Raw genomic sequence first — 21,891 nt, 5'->3', positions numbered from 1 at the left:
CCATCGAGTCGGTGATGCCATCCAGCCATCTCATCCTCTGTCGTCCCCTTCTCCTGCTGCCCCCAATCCCTCCCAGCATCAGGGTCTTTCCCAATGAGTCAACTCTTTGCATGAGGTGGCCAAAGTATTGGAGTTTCAGCTTCAGTATCAGTCCTTCCAATGAACACCCAGGACTGATCTCCTTTAGGATGGACTGGTTGGATCTCCTTGCAGTCCAAGGGACTCTCATGAGTCTTCTCCAACACCACAGTTCAAAAGCATCAATTCTTCGGTGCTCAGCTTTCTTTATAGGCCAACTCTCACATCCATACATGACTACTGGAAATACCATAGCCTTGACTAGACGGACCTTTGTTGGCAAAGTGATGTCTCTGCTTTTCAATATGCTATCTAGGTTGGTCATAACTTTCCTTCCAAGGAGTAAGCGTCTTTTATTTTTTATTTTTTTTTAAATTTCAGGTATACACATGCTCCCCATCCTGAACCCTCCTCCCTCCCCCCTCCCCATACCATCCCCTTAATTTCATGGCTGCAGTCACTATCTGCAGTGATTTTGGAGCCCAGAAAAATAAAATTTGACACTGTTTCCACTATTTCCCCATCCATTTCCCATGAAGTGATGGGACCAGATGCCATGATCTTCGTTTTCTGAATGTTGAGCTTTAAGCCAACTTTTTCACTCTCCTCTTTCACTTTCATCAAGAGGATTTTTAGTTCCTTTTCACTTTCTGCCATAAGGGTGGTGTCATCTGCATATCTGAGGTTATTGATATTTCTCCCGGCAATCTTGATTCCAGCTTGTGCTTCTTCCAGCCCAGCGTTTCTCATGATATATTCTGCATAGAAGTTAAATAAGCAGGGTGACAATATACAGCCTTGACATACTCCTTTTCCTATTTGGAACCAGTCTGTTGTTCCATGTCCTGTTCTAACTGTTGCTTCCTGACCTGCATATAGGTTTCTCAAGAGACAGGTCAGGTGGTCTTGTATTCCCATCTCTTTAAGAATTTTCCACAGTTTGTTGTGATCCACACAGTCAAAGGCTTTGGCATAGTCAATAAAGCAGAAATAGATGTTTTTCTGGAACTCTCTTGCTTTTTTGATGATCCAGCAGAAGCTGTTTAGAAGAAGTTTATTATCAGAAATGTAGAGACCCCATATGAATGTAGAAAGTTCATTAGAACTGGTTCAAGTATTTTTCTTACAAAAATATATAAATTGCCTTTATACAGCACCGCCTTTTATGGCTCCAAACCCAAATATGTGGATAGAAGGAAGGAAGCTCCACAGCAGCAGGCATGTTGGCCAAAATTACTTTCACCTCAAATGCTAGGGCTGTGGACCACAAATAGTCTCATTTCCTGATATACTGAAGAACAGAATTGGTTGATGAAAAATATTCCAACCAGATGTCCAGGAATTTGGTAACTGTAGGTACAAAGGAAAGGAGGGAAGGAAGGCAAATTGTCTTCTATGTATTAAAACAGTGAAAGTGTTAGTCGTGGCCGACTCATTGTGACCCCATGGACTATAGCCTGCCAGATCCTCTGTCCATGGGATTCTCCAGGCAAGAGTACTGGAGTGGGTAGCCATTTCCTTCTCCAGGAGATCTGCCCAACCTAGGGATCAAACCCAGGTCCCCCACACTGGGGGCAGATTCTTTACCATCTGAGCCACCAGAGAAGCCCATTATATAACAGTGTGTTTTTAAAAAAATTATGTGTTATTTTGCCGGTGCCAGCCGGCAAAGTTGATCAGGTCCCAAGAACGTGCACGGCGGGGCTGAGAAAGGAAACTACAGCAAGAGACTACAACAAAGATGGGGTCGAGAGGTTCAGACACATCTCCACGAAGGGACGCAGTCTGACACCAACTTTATTCAGCATCTTATATTTATACAGAAGAGCGTGAGAAAGACAAGACAGTTGACATTTTTTCTTGGTTGACCTATACACATTACAACAGTCACAAGAAATCTTGAGAGCACAGGAATGGCACCCTGTTATTATTTCTTACACCAGATAACATTTCTCTGTTCGTGAGAAGTTTGCACAGAACTCCAGGTGTCTGCAGTAAATAAGCACCTAATCTCCGGGGTGGTGGGACAGAGAGCTATGTTTGCAAGCAAACCCTCAAGGACTGAGGCAGCTCCCAGAGCTGTGTCCTTCGGACAAAGGACCCTGTTCTCACGGGCAGCTCCCCGCATTATTTCTCTTTGGCGATGGGTCTTCATTGACGCATGTAGGCATTCTGTAGTTGTGACGAGTGGGGCTACTCTCTAGTTGGGATGCCTGGGCTTTTCATCGTGGTCACTTGTCTTGTTGCAGAGCCCTAGGGCTTGGGCTTCAGTCCTTGTGGCATATGAGCTTAGTTGTCCTGCAGCATGTGGGATCTTCCCAGACCGGGGATCAAACCCACGTCCCCTGCAATGGCAGGTGGATTCTCAGCCACTGAACCACCAAGGGAAGTCCTAACCCTAACAGTGGGTTTTAAGTAGTGTGGATAGTCCATTGAGAGAAAGGCATTACATTCTCCAGATCTCTGTAGCTGAATATCTGTGACATGTTAGGCACTGTGCTGGGGGCTTTGAGGAATAAGGTCAAGTTGCAGGAGAACTTCCTCCTTGCCAATCAGTGTTACAATCAACCCAGGAGAAAGGCATGTGAACGGAGAACTACAGCAAAGGCAATTTAAGAGAGGGGCTTTTTGAGTGCTGTTAAGCAAATGCCTTTACATTCAGTTCAGGGACAGGCTATTTCCAACTGTGGAGGCAGAGGAAGATATTCTGCAAAGGAAGTAGCTTTTGAGCTGAGCCTTAGATTAGCTGATAATATCTTGAGAGATAAAGATGGCTAAAAATGTACATGAAAGGGATGCAAAATTCTGATAAAATTGTGCCAGGCATTTTGGGAAAAGCAAGTAGACCTATCTGACTGGTGTGGAAAGTTCAAGCGGAAAAGGAATGAGAGAAAACTCTGATATGATAGGTTAATTAAACCCATATCATGCAGGACTCAGACTCTCAATTGAGAGGCTGGTATTTCTCAGAGTTGTTTCTGTTTTGACTCACTACATGAGCATTATGTTGGGATGTAAAAATGCAGACTCCTGGGCCATGCTGCAAGTCAGAATCAGAAGGCAGGCCTCTGAAATCTGCATCTTAAAAATTATCTGAAATTTTGATTTAGTGATTCCAGTGCACACTAAATTCCAGGGCTTCCCTTGTGGCTCAGCTGGTAAAGAATCCGTCTGCAGTGTGGGAGACCTGGGTTCGATCCCTGGGTTGGGAAGATCCCCTGGAGAAGGGAATGGCTACCCACTCCAGTACTCTGGCCTGGAGAATTTCATGGACTGTATAGTCCATGGGGTCACAAAAAGTTGGACACAACTGAGTGACTTTCACTTTCACTTTTCCAGTGCACACTAACACTAAAACTGGTGAACATTTGCATTGAAACGGCAACCAGGAAGGCAGTCAGTGAATGCTGTGGGCAGGTGAATGGCCAGCAGGCAGGGAAACTCAGCAGTGACAGCAGGTGCAGGAGTTTGTGAATCACGGAGGAGGGAAGTCTGTGGAAGTGACTGGTGGCCAGAGATAGTGATAGAGAGGAGCAGTCATTAGGACTCATGGAGGTGGCACCAACAGAAATATGTATAATAAATGAATTTCCCTGAACACCTCCAGGGTCAGTCTGAACCTCTACCCCTCTGCAAAGTTGTGTTTAACCCCCACCGCTAACAGAAATGCTCATGAAAAAAAAATGCCTGGACTTTCCTGAGGGCATCTCACGTGTGCTCATGAACCCATCTGAATCCCGAGCGCCACGTTGTCCTGCTGGATGGATGTCATGATGTGAAGACTGCTCTGCTGGGTCCCTTGCTCTCTGCCCAGGCTGTGACCCATGAGCACCTTGAACTTGCTTACTGCCCTCCAGGCCCAGTAGCTTTCTGATACTGTCCCATCAGCCAGTCTGGGAGATGCCGTGGTCGCTGTGAGTTCTGTGGTCCCTGCCCCATCAGCATCCTTTCCTGCTGATTTGCGTGTCACCAGCATCTCTTTGGCTGCCTCACCAGGCCAAGCAGATACAGTGGATGATCTGGATGCTCCACTTTTGTCCTGCCAGATGGTATCGTAAAGTACCCACATGGGGCACTGTGGCCTGGAGGGACGAGGAAGACTGGATTCTTCTCTTTGGATAGCCCTCTGCCAGAAGGATCTCCAAGCAGCCTTCTTTAGCTCTGTGTTTTGTAGATGGAGGCAAAATGCTCTTTCATCCTCTCTAACTTCTTCAGGGCTCAGACATCAGTTCAGTGGGGCTGCCAGGACACACCCTGAGAGGCAGAACCTCCTATCCCCACGGAGAGAGTAGAGGCTTGTGTTGGGGTATTGAGTTCATTGTGCCTGGCCCTCCTCCCCCCCTCAAAATGTATGTTCCTCTAAAACACGAGGCACCCTCTGTTCCCAGCAGGTGATGCTTTGGCAGGCCAGCTGCACCCTCCCCTCCATCACCGTATCTGACCAGTCCCCTGTGGAGGATACCATGAGATCACCTGAGATCCCCACTTCACATGGGGATTGAAAGGCAAATTGTGTTTGGAAGAAAAGAGACAAAAATTATTTCACTTAATTTTTTTAACAGAGGCAGTCTGCGCTAAGTTGCTTCAGTTGTATCTGACTCTTTGTGACCCTATGGTCTGCAGTCCGCCAGGCTCCTCTGTCCATGGGATTTTCCAGGCAAGAATACTGGAGTGGGTTGCCATACCCTCCTCTAGGGGTCTTCCCCACCCAGAGATCAAACCCGCATCTCTCATGTCTCCTGTATGGGCAGGCGGGTTCTTTACTGCTAGCACCATCTAGGAAACCCAGAGGCGGTATATTTATATAATTCAAAAGGTACACAGGAGTATCCTGTGAAATGTCTTCCCACCTCCATCCCCTGCCCTTCAAGTGAACCTATTTGTGTTTAAAGTAAAAATGTACCGTATAATCTTCCAGCTTTTTAAAAATGGAAAATGGTAACGTGCTGTACACACCGTTCTATACCATGCTTTTTACAATTCCATATGAGAGCTTCCTCATTCTTTCTACAGCTGCAAAGTATTTGTTTGTAGGGTTATATTTAACTGCTCCCTACAGGTAGAACTTGGCATTTTCCCAGGCTTTTGCTGTCACAGATGATGCTACGATGGACAATTTGTAAAGAGCTCATTACAGACACAGGCAGGTGTGTATCTCCACGGTCAAGTCACACATCACTAGGTTCCTCCTCGTAAGTGTTGCGCCACTTGGCATTCATACAGTTAAGAGACAGGAGTCCCTTTACCCCCACTTGCTGTTTCATCAACAGAATGCTGTCAGACTTCTAGATTTTTGTTAATGCTGACAGGTGAGGGGTACCTTATCAGCAGTTTGGCGGGGAGGGGAGAGAGCTGGGTTGGGAACCTCTGGATGGCCAGAGCACTGCTTCACACATGGCACACGCAACGCTGTTAATGAGTAAAAACAAAAGCACCCACCAGCTTTCTTAGTTTTGTCTAAAATGTCATTTTTAATTTCATGTGTTAAATGAACAGTAAAGTTGATTTTGCCTTGGGTGTATAGTTCTCTGGGTATTTAAAAAAAATATTTATTTGTTTGGCTACGCCTGGTCTTTGTTGTGGCATGTAGGATCTAGCTCCCTGACCAGGCTCCCCCCGCACTGGGAGCACGGAGTCTTAGCCACCGGATGACCAGGAAGTCCCAGTTCTCTGGATTTGAATACCAGGATTGATTTGAGTAACTGCCACCATAACACGGGACAGCTCTGTCACCCCAGAGTCCCCCATGCTCTCCCTTTGCAGCTGCACCCTCCCTCCCCCAGACCCTGGCAACCATGGATCTGTTCCCCAGTCCTGTAGTTCTGTCCTTCAGAGAATGTCATAAAAATAGAAGCATACAGTATGTTACCCTTGGAGACTGCTTTTTCCATTCAGCGTGATTTCCTGGAGATTTCATCCAAGCTGTTGCCTGCATTAGTATTTTGTTGCTTTTTATTGCCAAGAAATAGTCCATTGTATGAACACAGCACAGTTTGTTTACCCCTTGAGTGACATGGAGGTTGTTCCCAGTTTGGGGACATTATTAACATAACGGCTGTAAACATTTGCATACTGGTTTTTGTGTGAATGTAAATTTTAATTTCTCCTCAGCTTAGTTTGATTTCCACTTATTGTGAGTAAGTTTAGGTATATTTTCATATGTTTATAAGGCATTCATAGTTCCTTTTCTATAAAGTGTTCATTTCCTTGACTTATTTTTCTTTTGGGGTGTTGATGACTTTTAGACAAGTTGGTTAGGGGAGTTGACAGGCATCTGAATGAAAATAGCTGTTAGTTTTAAAAGGTAGGACCAAAGTTTGAGAGAAAAATGTCTGAAAACAAAAGATTTTAGAGTTACTCTGGTAGAGAATGGAGAGATGGGGCCATGGATCTATACAAGCTCTAAATGGAGGGGAAAAAAGACAGCCTGAAGACAGAATCTGTGGAAACACCCTGTTTAGGATCTGAAGGAGGAAACTAAGCAAGAGACCTCTTGGAGGTCAGAGGAAAGCCATGATGGTGCAGGGTAGCATTAACAAAAGCTGAATATTGAAGGTCTACTAAGTAAAGGGTGTAAACCCACAGGGCCCAGTGTTCAGAAAAACAAAGAACATCTCTTTCCCAGAATCCCAAGCAAAACCCCCCAGTTTTGTCTGATTGGACTGGCGCAGGTCACATGACCATCCCTGGACCAATCAGGATAACCAGGAGATACAGCACCCTGATTGTTCTATGGGGTCACGGTGCTCCAACTCCCATATTTTCCAGAACTTCATGGATTCCCAGTGAGAGGTATGAGGCTGCTGGGTCAAAGACAGATGCTGAGGAAACAGCCAGCAAATGTCTAGTAAGTGGGCTTTGAGAATTGTGTATCAACAAAGTTTAGTTTAGTCAGCAGTTGTATTTCAAGGTGAAGAAGTCGAGGCAACAGGTGGAGAAAAACTCAATTTGAGTTTGCCTCAAGTTTTGGTAACCAAGAAGTTTAAATGAAGGACTGCTTCTCCCCGCCACCTGCCCAAATAAGACAACACCCATGCATAACCACAGCACAGGGGACGGTCATGGGGACCGTGATCATGGAGACCACACAGCCTGAGGGGTCATTGAGGAGAAGGATGGCAGAAGTAACAGCAGGTGAAGCCCAGGGGTCACATGGAGGACATGCAGAGTACAAGGCTTCCTCTGAGAAGGTCAGTGGCCTCCCAATCTCCATACTCTTGCCCTTCTTGTATTCGTTCTCCCCACTGCAGTCATAAAATCTTGTCATGTTGGTACCCAGAGAGAGCTATGTCAGCGGCCTCATGTTGTTCCCTCGATGTAAGTTTTATGGAGTGGATTGGATTTTAGGACCCTGTGGACTTCTGCCTGTGTTTACCCTTTACTCTTCAGTGCCCTAAAACCATCACAATCCACAAGCTGACCACTTTTCCTCTTCAACAATGGCAATCCTCTGTCTCTTCTCTAGACTGCAAGCTCCCCATAGTCATGGATTGTGATGGTTTAGCTCAGACTGGGTCCTCTAGCAATGTGGCATACAGCAGGGGCTCACACATGTGGACACTGGAAGGATGGATGGGTACCCTCTAATCTGAAAAATGCTCTAGCCTCAGTGTTTACTTCTAAGGTCTGATTCTCGCTCATTGTTTACCCGAATCAGGTGTCATTTTATTAGAAACTAAACAAGAGCAATAATGAATGAAGAATTAGGGGGGGGGGGGAAAGACCAACTCTTTAGAATTCTATTTTATATTTATGGGGGAAAAAAGAGTGGGAGGGCAACATGCCAAAATATAGACACAGTTGACAGTAGGTAGTGGAAATAAGGATCTGTTTTTCCTTATACTTTTTGGTGCTTCCCAGATTTTCTACAATGCATATGTTTTACTTTTTGTTGTTTTCCAGATTTTCCAATGCATTGAAGAAAGTGTTTCAATTTTTCAATTATAAAATTTCAAAATAACCCACATGAAACTGTAACAAAACCATAGCAAGCTCCTCATTCTCTGACTTAAATGTATTAATCAGTTGGTTATGTTGAGACTTCACCTAATGAATTTTGCTGTGAAAACACTAAAGGAAGAAGAAAATGGAGGACATTAAGGAGTTAAAAATATTTTAAACATGCCTTTAAGGAAGGAGGCAAAGGAGGGAAGGGGAGAAAGAGAAAAAATAGGGAAAGGAGGAGAGAGGGACATGGGGACAAAGAAGGAAAACCACAGTCTGAAGTGTCCTGAAGAAGGACTGATTAAGCTTCGCGCATGCACCCAGTGAGACATGTACACTATCTGAAGTTCTGTCTCTGAAGACAGTGGTAGTGCCCAGATGGGCACGATGGAGCGTCCATACCGCCACATCTAAAATATCTTCCCTGCTGCTGCTAAGTCACTTCAGTTGTGTCCGACTCTGTGTGACCCCATAGACGGCAGCCCACCAGGCTCCCCCATCCCTGGGATTCTCCAGGCAAGAACACTGGAGTGGGTTGCCATTTCCTTCTCCAATGCATGAAAGCGAAAAGTGAAAGTGAAATCGCTCAGTCATGTCTGACCCTCAGCGACCCCATGGACTGCAGCCTACCAGGCTCCTCCATCCATGGGATTTTCCAGGCAGGAGTACTGGAGTGGGGTGCCATTGCCTTCTCCCAAAATATCTTCCCAGACCACCCCAAATAAACGCACTCTGTAAGTAATGATGATGCTCTTGCTTTTAACATGGCTCCTGCAGAAGGTGACTTTCTCCTCCACCCTCTGCCTGCCAAGAAAGGATGACACCATCTTTGTGAAGATCATGACCATCTTTGTGACTTAAGGTGTGGGTGTGCTAGTTGCTCAGGGGTGTCCAACTCTTTGCGACCCCTGTGGACTGTAGCCCGTCAGGCCCCTCTGTCCATAGAATTCTCCAGGCAAGAACACTGGAGTGAGTTGCCATTCACTTCTCCAGGGGATCTTCCCAACCCAGGGATCGAAGCCACGTCTCCTGCACTGCAGGCAGATTCTCTACCATCTGAACCACCAGGGAAGCCCTGTGACATAATATTAAATAAAAAAATAATAGATTGAAGGGAATTCCCTGGTGGTCCAGTGGTTAGGACTCAGTGCTTTCACTGCAGTTGCCTGGGTTCAGTCCCTGGTTGGGGAATTGAGATCCTGCAAACCACATAGTATATGGCCAAAAAGCAAATTTTTTAAAAGTATAGGATGAAAAAAAAAATAAAATAGATTGAAGAAAGTGTGGTTATAGCCATGCATTGAGAAAATAAACATAAAATTTATTCCAAAAGATGGAAAAACTGAAAGACATACCATGAATAGCAATACAATGATGAATAGCATGACTGTGTTTTTCCTACTTTTAAAATGTTTACAACCATACATTTTAAAAAATATATGTATTATAAGGGACTTCCCTGGTGGCTCAGTGGTTAAGACTTCACCTTCCAGTGCCAGGGGTGTGGGTTTGATCCCTTGGTCAGAGAGGTAAGATCCCATATGCCTCTAGGTCAAAAAACCAAAACATAAAATAGAAACAATATTGTAGCACATTTAGGAAAGACTTTAAAAAAATGGTCCACATCAAAACAAAAAAAAAATCTTAAATAGTATTATAAAATAAAGCAATGTAAAAATTGTGTTTTAAACATCTAATCAGTTTTACTTGACTTGAAATTAATACAGGAAGAGCTCTCACCATTCTTTGCTCTCCTTCCCGCAGGATGTGCTGGGCGGCATCCTGATCACCACCATCCTCATTGTCCTCACTTACCCTGCCTGGACCCTGATCGATCGCCTGGACTCGGCCAGCCCTCTCTTACCTGTGTGTGTTCTAGTGGTGCCGTTCTTCCTGTGCTACAACTACCCCGTGTCTGATTACTACAGCCCAACCAGAGCGGACACCACGACCATCATGGCTGCTGGAGCTGGGGTGACCATAGGGTTCTGGATCAACCATTTTTTCCAGCTCGTGTCTGAGCCCATGGAATCTCTCCCTGTTATTCAGAACATCCCACCGCTCACCACCGACCTGTTAGTTTTGGGTCTGGCCAAATTCACTGTGGGAATTGTGCTGATCCTCCTGGTCCGTCAGCTGGTACAGAAACTCTCGCTGCAAGTGTTGTACTCCTGGTTCAAGGTGGTCACTAGAAACAAGGAGGCCAGGCGGAGACTGGAGATCGAAGTGCCTTACAAGTTTGTTACCTACACGTCTGTTGGCATCTGTGCTATCACCTTCGTGCCAATGCTCCACAGGTTTCTGGGATTACTCTGAGCCTCAAACAGTCACTGGACAAGACATCAAAAAGTTGAGTGGGGAAGTCTTGATGACACATTTTTCTTTAAAAACAATTTCCTTAAGTCACATGTCTATTTTGCTAATATCTAAGATAAATGTTGCTGCTGTATGGTGGGGAAAGTTGTCTCGTAGGAACCACTTGCCTGTAAGGGTCATGTCACGGATGAAGCCAGGCTAAACCCACAGTTAACCTCTTTCGGGGTCCCCCACCCTGTTACATGGACTTTGGGCCAGCCGTGGGCTGGCAGGAATTGCAGCCTGGCTTAGGAGTGGCCACAAACACCCTGGGTTCTGAAGAGCATGACCCAGAAAGCTGGACAACGGGTTTTCTTTTCAATTATGACCCTGCCCATCGCTCAGTCTCAGTGCTGGTCCGAGAGAAAAGATGATGTTCCTTGGACAGGGTGACTTTCTGTCGTTATGATCACATGAGACCATGCCAGCTCACAGGGAGAGTGCTGTAAACCTCCCCGGGAAGCGTGAAAGGCGAGGCAAAGCCCTGAGGTCCTAGGCAAGAACCTGCTTTCCCTGTGTGTCCTGGTCTCTGTCAGGTGCGCATTGGACAGGAGGGGATCTGCTCCTCCTTGCCTGTACACTTTGCAGGATTTGGATACCATTTATTTCTATCCTCTTCTGAACCATGAACCCAACTGGCTGCTCCCAACTCACTTCATCTGGGTTCCTCTGGGTATGCGGCTCTCTCCTGCATCAGAGTGACTTGGGACAAGCCCTCTGCCCTTCTTTATCTTTTTTTTGCTTTTTACAAACTGAGAAGGCACTGTCGTGGGCCTGTTAAAGTGGATCAGTAGAAGAACAGGTGAATGTAATCCTTCTTGGGGCCCTAGACCTCCGTCCTGGCCACTGTTTCTTCATTACTTTTTCTAAATCCATTTTCTCATCTGCTAAATAGAATCAGGGGCTCCCTTTCCATCTCCCACCCCCACCTCTTGTCTCTTGGCAATTTTAAGGGTAATTAATGTCAGAACAATGTCAGCCTCTCTTTGGAACAAGCCAACCCAACCCAGCATCCTTTAGACCCCAGGCAAGTCCTTATTAGACTTAGGAAGGTGATCATTATGCAAACACCTTCCTGCAGGGGCTCCTCTAGGAGGAGGAACAAGAATGAAGAGGAACAGCTGAACAGCTGTCAACGGTGTTCTTAAAAGCGAGTGTCAATGGGCAGTTAACAAAGTGTCTTGTGGTGGAGCTCCTGAGCTGCTGAAGCCAATGCTTTATAACCTCCTGCGTCCTCACCACTCACATACTTTGAGGGGAAATCTGCCTGTCTGGACAGTTAGGTTCTTACCTCCGCATCCAGTGTGAAAACTGAACACCCGTTTGTCCTGATTTCAAAGACGCACCCTGGCCTTCTGGTTGCGATCATCTCTGATGTTTGCCTTCATGCTTCGGACATTTTTCATAGTTAGAAGGCAGGGGTCAAAATGACTTGCTGTTTGTGTTTTTACATCATCCTCTGACCAAGATCTGTGGCACTCTGGTAGGGGGATGCCCCAGGTCACGGGCACCCCCACCCGAGACCACCCCACACTGCAGTGCACGCGGCACTCTCTGTGCCCCCGTCCCCGTGGGCTGCCAGACCTGAGATCATAGCCCTGCGTAATATTTACACAGAATGATTTTAGTTGATTTCTCTGAAGCTAATGGGCAAAAGGATCAGCTTTTTCCACTTGTATCCTTTGAGAAGGGTGCTAATTGTTGTCATAGCGGTGGGTGTGAACGATTCATTTGTGTGTGTATATAAATTTTACTGCCATCTCTTTAGTTTTAAGCCCCAAAAACAGAACCGCAGTCAACTGCATTGATGTATTCAAGGCTGTATTTATACAATTTGGATTGAGGATGAATATGGTAGCCATTGTGCAGTAAAGAAAGACTCACAGATTGGTCACTTTTTAAAGTCTCTTGTTACATCAGCCAAAGAATAAAAAGTACATATTGGTGAGGCCAAGCTTAGTTTTTGAGCACGACGGCTCTGTGGCCTAGAATCAGGCAGAAACTGTTTAGAAGAACCATTTTAACTGCTTCAAACTGCAGCTTGGTCTGCCCTCATTCACCTTACCCAGCCCTTCACCCTGTTATACACACACACACACACACACAGAGCCCTCCTCATTCACTTTACCCAGCCCTTCACACAAACACACACAAAACACCCCTCATCCCACCCCCCAAGACTACACCTTCCATCTCTGACCTTTAGATTTTCTCTCTGGGGATAGACTGCCCCCTGCTGGCATAGCCCCTGTCTTGATCCAGAGCCTCTGTTGAGCAGAAGTCTTAGAGATTAAGTTTTAAAATCCAGCTCATCTTGATGTGTCCAGTCTAAGCGTAGAAGATGTAGTCTGGCCAGCCCTGCATTTGAACGTGGTGATACCAAAGTGCTTGGCGTTATCAGCCCCTCCAGGCAGAACAGCACATGCTCTTCCTGACTGCCCTCCTGCCCCCAGCCCACAAGCACAATGGACCAGGCATTTCCTCCTGTGAGTGTCATGCTAAACAGCCATCATTCCAGGCCAGTTTTGCCTGGACCCCCACCAAAACAGATAATGCAGGAGAAAAAACCACAGAGGAGACCATGAACAAAAAACCCTCAAGGACTGAAATCACCCCTCAAGGTGCCTGCAGATCACACTATAACAGAATTTTCTTGCCCAAATAGGCGACTCATGCTTCCCGAGTGTAACCAAAGCATGTGGTGTTTCAGGGCCATATGCTCTGGTTTTCTATTTTGGAAACCTTCAGCTATCTTACTTATGTACTGTATGTAAATTTATTCTTTTTAAAATCATTTTTGTTTGATTATGATTTATTAAATGCTTTAAAAGCCAGTGTTCTGCTTCCTTGCAATTTTTTCCCCCCTAGATCCTCAGGGTTCATGGGACCTGAGTTGAAAAGTGGTGACAAAAATAAACAGCAGCTATACAGTTCTCTGGGGCTTCCCAGGTGCTTCAGTGGTACAGAATCTGCCTGCCAACACAGGAGATGTGGGTTCGATCCCTGGAGAATCCCAAGGACAGAGGAGCCTGGTGGGCTAGTCCTTGGAGTTGCAAAGCGACTAAACAGTGACGATACAGTTCTCTAGCGCTGTCGTGATGCAGCCACACGCAGATGTTGGTGAGCACCACGGCAGCCACAGGTATGATGAAAAGAAAGGAAGTAGTATGACTGCGTGTCTAATTACCCTCCTTCAGCTCCTCGAGACCCAAGAGCATCCTCTTACCATATTCAGAGATAAATGTCACTATATATTGAAGATAAGCAAAATGTTCTCTCTTTTAAAATTTCTTTACGGCTGCACTGGTCTTTGTTGCTGCATTTGGGCTTTCCCCATTTGCAGAGAGTGGGGGCTGCTCTCCAGTTGTGTGCGGACTTCTCACCGTGGCTTCTCTTGTTGCATAGCACAGGCTCAGTAGCCATGATGCCTGTGCTTGGTTGCCTCTCGGAATGAGGGATCCTCCCAGACCAGGGATCAAACCCATGTCCCTTGCATTGGCAGGCAGACTCTTAACCACTGGACCACTAGGGAAGCCCAAGCAAAAGGTTTTCACAGGTGACTGCACTGTCTGCTGAACGAAATGGACATGACCCCACTTTACAGTCACGTCATTGCAATGATATGCTCTCCCCTTCAGCATCCCTTGCTTTTTGAAATGGTATTGAAAGCTGACACTCTTATTTGCAAGGCTAAGTTAGGATCCGGTTTGTACCTTGAACACCATGTTATTTCATAATACCTAATTTGCTGCTTCCCATGGGCATGTGAGACTAGATGAGACCTCATCTGCCAAATGGAGGTCTCTGCAGAGAGAAGACTAGGGCTCAGAAAATTACAAACCAAGATCCAAAGTTGTTAAGGCTGTAGGATAAAGATAAGCTCCCAGTGGGAATTGAGTTCTGCGACTCAACAGAGGCTCATAGGGGAGGTAATGTGTGAGCCAGGCTTAAAGAACAGATGGAGTTTGCATGGAGACGTGCTGCAAAGTAGGTACAAGATGATGCTCTAGGGTGAGGGCACAGCTTGCGAGAGACACTTCCCCTACACCTCCAGCTCTTACAAGGAAGAGCCAGACCACACCCGTGGTGGTGTGCATGTGTGTGGGAGTTAACAGTAATGGTAGGGCTGGGATAAACAGTGAGCAAGAGGCTTTGATGGGGCAGAACCCGATCACGAGAATAGGAAGGGAGCCTAAGAAGCTCCTTACTCCTTTTCCTTGCCTCCACATGGGATAATCCAGAGGAGGTGACATCTACAGGTGATTTCAGTCTCTTCACTCAAATATTCACCCCAGCAGAGGGTGCCTTTCCCTCTGCTGTCAGTGAACCTCTAGCTCCCACAACCTTTGTTCATCTCTCGGCAGATGTGACAGCAGCAAGGGACTGAATCTGTGTCCTTGGTGTCCACGTGTCCCTCCCGCCTGTCTTTGCTCAGTTCCTTGAGCTAAGTCCCATGGAACTTTATTTTTAAATATTTTGTCATGATCCTGTCTTTTTGAGGGACCTGTAAATAACCCATGTTGTTCTTGAATGATTACAAATCATACCAAGTGGCTTCCCAGGTGGCACTAGTGGTTAAGAACCCGTCTGACAAATGCAGAGGATGTTCAGAGACACGAGTTCAATCCCAGGGTTAGGAAGATGCCCTGGAGGAGGGTGTAGCAGCCCACTTCAGTATTCTTGCCTGGAGAATCCCATGGACAGAGGAGCCTGGTGGGCTACAGTCCATAGGGTCACAAAGAGTTGGACACGACTGAAGCGACTTATCACACACCAAGTGGAAATAAATGATTACAAATAAAGCCCTGGTTCTCTAGTAAGAGGTTAACCAGAATCAAGTGGAATGAGGGTAGACATATCTTATTTTAGGAAATAGATCTTTTGGTAAAAGCTGCCTCTGTTTGGGTTGTTTAAACTTGAATTTTAAGTGCACTAAGAAGTTTGCTGCTTAAAAATCATATGGCAGCTCATTTCTGTAAACAGCAGATCAGATCAGATCAGTAGCTCAGTCATGTCCGACTCTTTGCGACCCCATGAATTGCAGCACGCCAGGCCTCCCTGTCCATCACCAACTTCCAGAGTTCACTCAGACTCATGTCCATCGAGTCAGTGATGCCATCCAGCCATCTCATCCTCTGTCGTCCCCTTCTCCTGCTGTCCCCAATCCCTCCCAGCATCAGAGTCTTTTCCAATGAGTCAACTCTTCACATGAGGTAGCCAAAGTACTGGAGTTTCAGCTTTAGCATCATTCCTTCCAAAGAAATCCCAGGGCTGATCTCCTTCAGAATGGACTGGTTGGATCTCCTTGCAGTCCAAGGGACTCTCAAGAGTCTTCTCCAACACCACAGTTCAAAAGCATCAATTCTTCAGCACTCAGCCTTCTTCACAGTCCAACTCTCACATCCATACATGACCACAGGAAAAACCATAGCCTTGACTAGACGAACCTTTGTTGGCAAAGTAATGTCTCTGCTTTTGAATATGCTATCTAGGTTGGTCATAATTTTCCTTCCAAGGAGTAAGCGTCTTTTAATTTCATGGCTGCAGTCACCATCTGTCGTGATTTTGGAGCCCAGAAAAATAAAGTCTGACACTGTTTCCACTGTTTCCCCATCTATTTCCCATGAAGTGATGGGACCAGATGCCATGATCTTCGTTTTCTGAATGTTGAGCTTTAAGCCAACTTTTTTACTCTCCACTTTCACCTTCATCAAGAGGCTTTTGAGTTCCTCTTCACTTTCTGCCATAAGGGTGGTGTCATCTGCATATCTGAGGTTATTGATATTTCTCCCGGCAATCTTGATTCCAGCTTGTGCTTCTTCCAGCCCAGTGTGTCTCATGATGTTCTCTGCATAGAAGTTAAATAAACAGGGTGACAATATACAGCCTTGACATACTCCTTTCCCTATTTGGAACCAGTCTGTTCCATGTCCAGTTCTAACTGTTGCTTCCTGACCTGTATACAAATTTCTCAAGAGGCAGATCAGGTGTTCTGGTATTCCCATCTCTTTCAGAATTTTTCACAGTTTATTGTGATCCATACAGTCAAAGGCTTTGGCATAGTCAATAAAGCAGAAATAGATGTTTTTCTGGAACTCTTGCTTTTTCCATGATCCAGCGGATGTTGGCAATTTGATCTCTAGTTCCTCTGCCTTTTCTAAAACCAGCTTGAACATCATGCTCCTTAATGGATTCTTTAGGATACAGCACACATGCGTTGTTTTCTGCAAGTGGGGCACCCCTGCAGTGCAGACTTGACTATTTACAGGATGCATGTTAAGAAGAATGAGAGCTCAATGTGGACCATGAATAGAAGGTTAAGTTCTTAAAACTGGAGCCTTGCGAGACAAGGGAAAGCCATGCAAAGCCAAACCCCCTTTTCCTTTTCCACGCCTGTCTACATGGCTTGCAGAAGCCAGCAAGACAAGCGAGGATGTAGCTGGAGTTTCAGCTGGGACGTTTCTTCCCTGTGCCCACTCAGCACACGAGCTGGTCCTGCTCTCTTGCTATGACATCAGGGTCCCCTTGGATGGAGCACAAGCCAGATTCTTTCCCACTGGAGAGTTTCAAAGAATGTCAGTGCCTCCTTAACACACACAAAGCCAGCTTTAATGTGTTGGGGGTGGGGTAGGGTGACAGTTGGTACTGCTGTCATGCCATCAACCTGCATCTGTGAGCCTAAATAGGCGCAGAGCTTCCTGGGCTTCCAGTCCACAGTGTCTGTCTCCTGGGAACTAGATGGATGATGCCAAGAGAAGAGAAACTGCATAGAGCACACTAAACCCAGATCATTTTATCATCTAAACTAGGTACCAATAAAAATATTTGGCTAGAAGACTTTTTGTTGTGGGGGGAATAAAACCACAGCTTAACATAAATTTATTACAAAGCCAGTCAATCAATTCTACTGCCATTCAATTGGTATTAGTATTTTCATCAGGGTGTTTCTATTTTATCTCATAGTTTTTTCACTGATATTAATTTAAAATACCCATCTTCCATGTCTCTACCTGTTTAGTCTTTCCTCTGGCTTCTTAAACATATGGAAGAGAGTTATCTTTGTCTATTAATTTTATCAGCTATGTCACTTTTAAATCTTAAAATTCACTTTCCTCCTTATTGATTGTATTGGTGACTTCACTTGCCTCATAATTTTTTATTGGATGCCAGATACTGTGAAGTTGAGATTCTTGGGTGCTGGGTATCTTGTCCGACTATACATATTCTTAAACTTTGTTTCAGGATACAGTTCATTCCTTGAAAATAGTTTTGATTCTTCTGGGTCTTGTTTTTAAGATTTTTTAGGTGGAACCAGAGTGACATTTAGTCTTGAGTTGTTCTCCGAACCCTTGAGGCAAGGCCCTTCTGGTTACACTCCTCATCATGGTTTCCAAAGTTCGCTAGCTCTGCACCTTGCCAATGTGGTATTCAGGTACCTAAGATAATACCAAATGTGGATGTTTATAGTCTTGTGTGCTTTAGGGCTGGTTTCTCGTGGTCCCTAAGACTGTTGTTTTAGGAGCAGCGGGGTGGGGGGCAGGCATATGGAAGTCAACTGGAGCACTGCTTACTATTGCAGAGTTGGAAACAACAGAAGATTCATCAACAAGCATAGCTGACCAGATTGTGGACATCCACACAAGAGACTTTTGCATCATATAAAAGAATGAGGTATGTCTAAAGGAAGGTACTGGCCTGGAAAAATGGGGCATATTAAGTGAAATGTCATGAGATTACACTTTGGAAGGTAGAAGCCAAAACTTGCTGCAAACCAGTAAGCAGAGCATGACCCCAGAACTGTGAACAAGTACGTGGGTCTGACTGTCCAAACTAAGGAAAATGTCAGCAACAACATAAACTAAATTGTTAACAGTGATTAGGTAGAGGATTACAGGGGGAAGGGTAAATTAGCTTACCCTTACTTGGATGGCCTTATTTGGTACCATTTTTAAATTAATTTTTTGTCTCTTTTAGTATTTTATATATAAAAAACAAGACTTGTTTAAAGAAAAAACATTTGGGTAAACAGGTAAATGACAGACACAACGCTCAGATGTGGGTGCCATGTCCCTCTTACCAGGTGTCACAAATCCACTTACGGCCATGTGAATTCTGGGCACATTATTAACCTCTCTGAATGTTGTTCTCTTCCTATAAGTCAGGAAGAATCCCTATTCTAACTCCCACCTACAACTGTTAAACCAAAGAATTAACGCGTTGACATAAAAATCACATGTGAAAATACTCAATAAACTAGAATAATGCAGGAAAATCAGGCTGAAGAAATTATCTGTAAGCTAAAACAAGAATCAATTATATCTAACTTCCCTTTGAATATGAGGGCCCCCAGTTTTTACTAGGCAGGTGTGTCTTCTTCAGTGAAAGCTTTCTGGCAGGTAGTGCCCACAGACCGCTCTGGTTCCAGTTCGAAACACTCACAGGCACAAGTATAAGACCATCTTGCTGTGGAGCCTCGACTTGTAAGTGAAGGCTCTTCATCTAATGTATCCAATACTGTTTTTCTTCTACTGCCTCCTGCTTCAGAGGGCAGGAATGCCACATGATGGCTGGAGTTGTTTCCCTTTCCTGCTGGGATACAGTTAGGTATCAGTGGCTGCCAACAGAATTAATGGTTCCACCCACTTCAACAATGGCTATCCTGACTCACAAACCCTGACTTCAATCAGTGAACTTGAAACTGGGGAAGAATGTCTCACTAATGGTGGTAGAGCAGTAAGCCATCACAAGCAGACATGCGGATTCTGAAATTCATGCTCTTCTACCCTAAGCGTACATCTGCTGGTGTTCACATCAAAATACAAAAGTTGCACGAATTTTTGTCTCCTAGCTTTAATGAGGTATTACTTCTTAACTACTAATACCACCTTATTTAAGGTACAGATATTCCAATCACCCCAAAGAGTTAACTCTTAATTCTTTGCAGTCAATTTCCCTTCCACAGGCTCCAGCTAATCAATCTGCCTTTGACTTTTCCAGCTCTTCATATAAATGCAATCACATGTAGTCTTGTGTCTGGCTTCTTTCACTTAATGTAGTGCTTAGAGACTCATTCATGTTTTGAGTATCAGTAGTTCATTCCTTTAAAAAGGGAATGTGATGTATTTTGGAGCTGTGATGTATTCCATAGTATAAATATACTCTATTTACCCGTTCATCTGTTTGTATCCAGTCATCTGAATAACACTGCTGTGAATAGCTGCATAAAACTCCCTGTATAGCCATGAGTAAGCCTAGGAGTAGGAAAAGGAGTACGTCAAGGCTGTATATTGTCACCCTGCTTATTTAACTTATATGCAGAGTACATCATGAGAAACACTGGGCTGGAAGAAGCACAAGCTGGAATCAAGATTGCTGGGAGAAATATCAATAACCTCAGATATGCAGATGACACCACCCTTATGGCAGAAAGTGAAGAGGAACTAAAAAGCCTCTTGATGAAAGTGAAAGAGAGTGAAAAACTTGGCTTAAAGCTCAACATTCAGAAAACGAAGATCATGGCATCTGGTCCCATCACTTCATGGGAAAGAGATGGGGAAACAGGGGAACCAATGTCAGACTTTATTTTTTGGGGCTCCAAAATCACTGCAAATGGTGACTGCAGCCATGAAATTAAAAGACGCTTTCTCCTTGGAAGGAAAGTTATGACCAACCTAGACAGCATATTCAAAAGCAGACACATTACTTTGCCAACAAAGGTCCGGCTAGTCAAGGCTATGGTTTTTCCAGTGGTCATGTATGGATGGGAGAGTTGGACTGTGAAGAAGGCTGAGTGCCGAAGAATTGATGCTTTTGAACTGTGGTGTTAGAGAAGACTCTTGAGAGTCCCTTGGACTGCAAGGAGATCCAACCAGTCCATTCTGAAGGAGATCAGTCCTGGGTGTTCTTTGGAAGGAATGATGCTAAAGCTGAAACTCCAGTACTCTGGCCACCTCATGCAAAGAGTTGACTCATTGGAAAAGACTCTTGACGCTGGGAGGGATTGGGGGCAGGAGGAGAAGGGAACGACAGAGGATGAGATGGCTGGATGGCATCACCGACTCGATGGACATGAGTTTGGGTGAACTCTGGAAGTTGGTGATGGACAGGGAGGCCTGGTGTGCTGCAATTCATGGGGTCACAAAGTCGGACACGACTGAGCAACTGAACTGAAGCCTAGGAGTAGAACGGCTAGATGGCAGATGTATGTTTCATGATATAACACATTGCCAAGCTATTTTCCAAAGTGGCTGTATCTCTATACATTCCCACCAGCCACACATGACAGTTCCAGTTGTTCCAGTCACACCAACACTTGCTACAGTCAGTTTTTTTGAAATTTTAGCCATTTCAATTACTAGTTTCTTTTTTATTTGCATTTCCCTGATGATGTTAAACATCTTCTCATGTGCTTATTTATCTTTTTTAGGAAAATGTATGATCAAATCTCTTGTCTATTTTTAAAAACTGGGTTGTCAAGTTATAAGAAATTTTATAGATTTTTTGCTAGATACAAACCCTTTGAAGAGCATTATTTTTTATGGTTGTACCTCACTTCATTACTGAAATGTGAGGATCTGCTTACAACAGGATTGGGAAGGAACCGATGACAGTCTGTGTGTTCTTAAATCTTGCTAAGTTGGACACTGCTGCCCTGATTCAAGGTAGGAATATGGTCTCAGTCTCAGGTGCCACAAAAACTCCATAATTTCTGTCTATCCTTGTTAGCTATTTCTACGGGGACTTTGAGAGTTTTACATTTTATTTTGTTTCATATCTCATCTTGGTGATAATTAAGAACTTTTTTCAAACATTTCATCTAGCTTTTGAAATACATGGTACTTACTGGGGGATTCTAAATCAAAATATTAAAGTAAGTTAGGGGGTAAGACAAGACAGACTGGCAGAAGCTTAGCTTCAGAAGAGAGATCTAATACCTCCCTATAAAATACAACAGAAACTAGTAGCTCTACTGAGTATTTAAAACCATGACTTTATAACGCTGACCACAATAAAATGTGGGGGCTAGGGCAAAAGTAAGCTTTATACTGTTTAACATTCACAGGGCCCTGGTGCCAGTGTCTCCCTTTAAACTCTTCTAGCTGTCTCCAAGTATCCACTCTCAAATATTTTGAATATGTGTGCATTTTTCCTTTAAATGACTTCAAAGGCTGTAACTACTAGACCATCACTGATTCTTAAAGGTTTTCTAAAAATGCTGTTATATTATTGTTTCCCAATGATGAACACCCATCAAATGTCAAAAAATAAAAATCCTGAGTTAACCTCAAACGTGTGCTCTAATCAGCTCTCTCGTTTCCTCAGGGCAAACAGCAGGATCCTGGATTGCAGAAGTGATGGCGATGGCGAAAGCTCTGACATGTGAGGAGCATTTTTGATTCTCTGGACTGGCTCTCCCGCTGGCCTTCAGGGACAAGGCAGCTTCACACAGACACCCCATGTGTGTGGTACAAGCTGGCTGGATGTGGGAATGGTAATATCACCCATGGAACCAGA

At 44.7% G+C, this 21,891-nt stretch overlaps 1 protein-coding gene across 5 annotated transcripts in view; it reads left to right on the top strand.

Annotated features, from left to right (window-relative positions):
- Window positions 1–13,211, top strand: part of SGPP2 (sphingosine-1-phosphate phosphatase 2) — a 147,464-nt gene extending 134,253 nt beyond the window's left edge. For all 5 annotated transcript variants that reach the window (XM_086366226.1, XM_086366218.1, XM_086366247.1 and 2 more), the window contains one exon: window positions 9,787–13,211. In XM_086366226.1, the coding sequence (XP_086222352.1) occupies window positions 9,787–10,338 (552 nt within the window). In that variant the 3' untranslated portion in view covers window positions 10,339–13,211. The remainder of the gene's footprint in view (window positions 1–9,786) is intronic.
- Window positions 13,212–21,891: the final 8,680 nt, after the last annotated feature.

Source organism: Bos grunniens, chromosome 2, assembly GCF_055505025.1.
Source record: "Bos grunniens cultivar Pamir isolate PY7600 chromosome 2, Bosgru_T2T1.0, whole genome shotgun sequence".
Lineage (NCBI taxonomy): Eukaryota > Metazoa > Chordata > Mammalia > Artiodactyla > Bovidae > Bos > Bos grunniens.
Note: the sequence above shows the minus strand (reverse complement) of the source record. Positions and strands in the feature narration are given on the sequence as shown.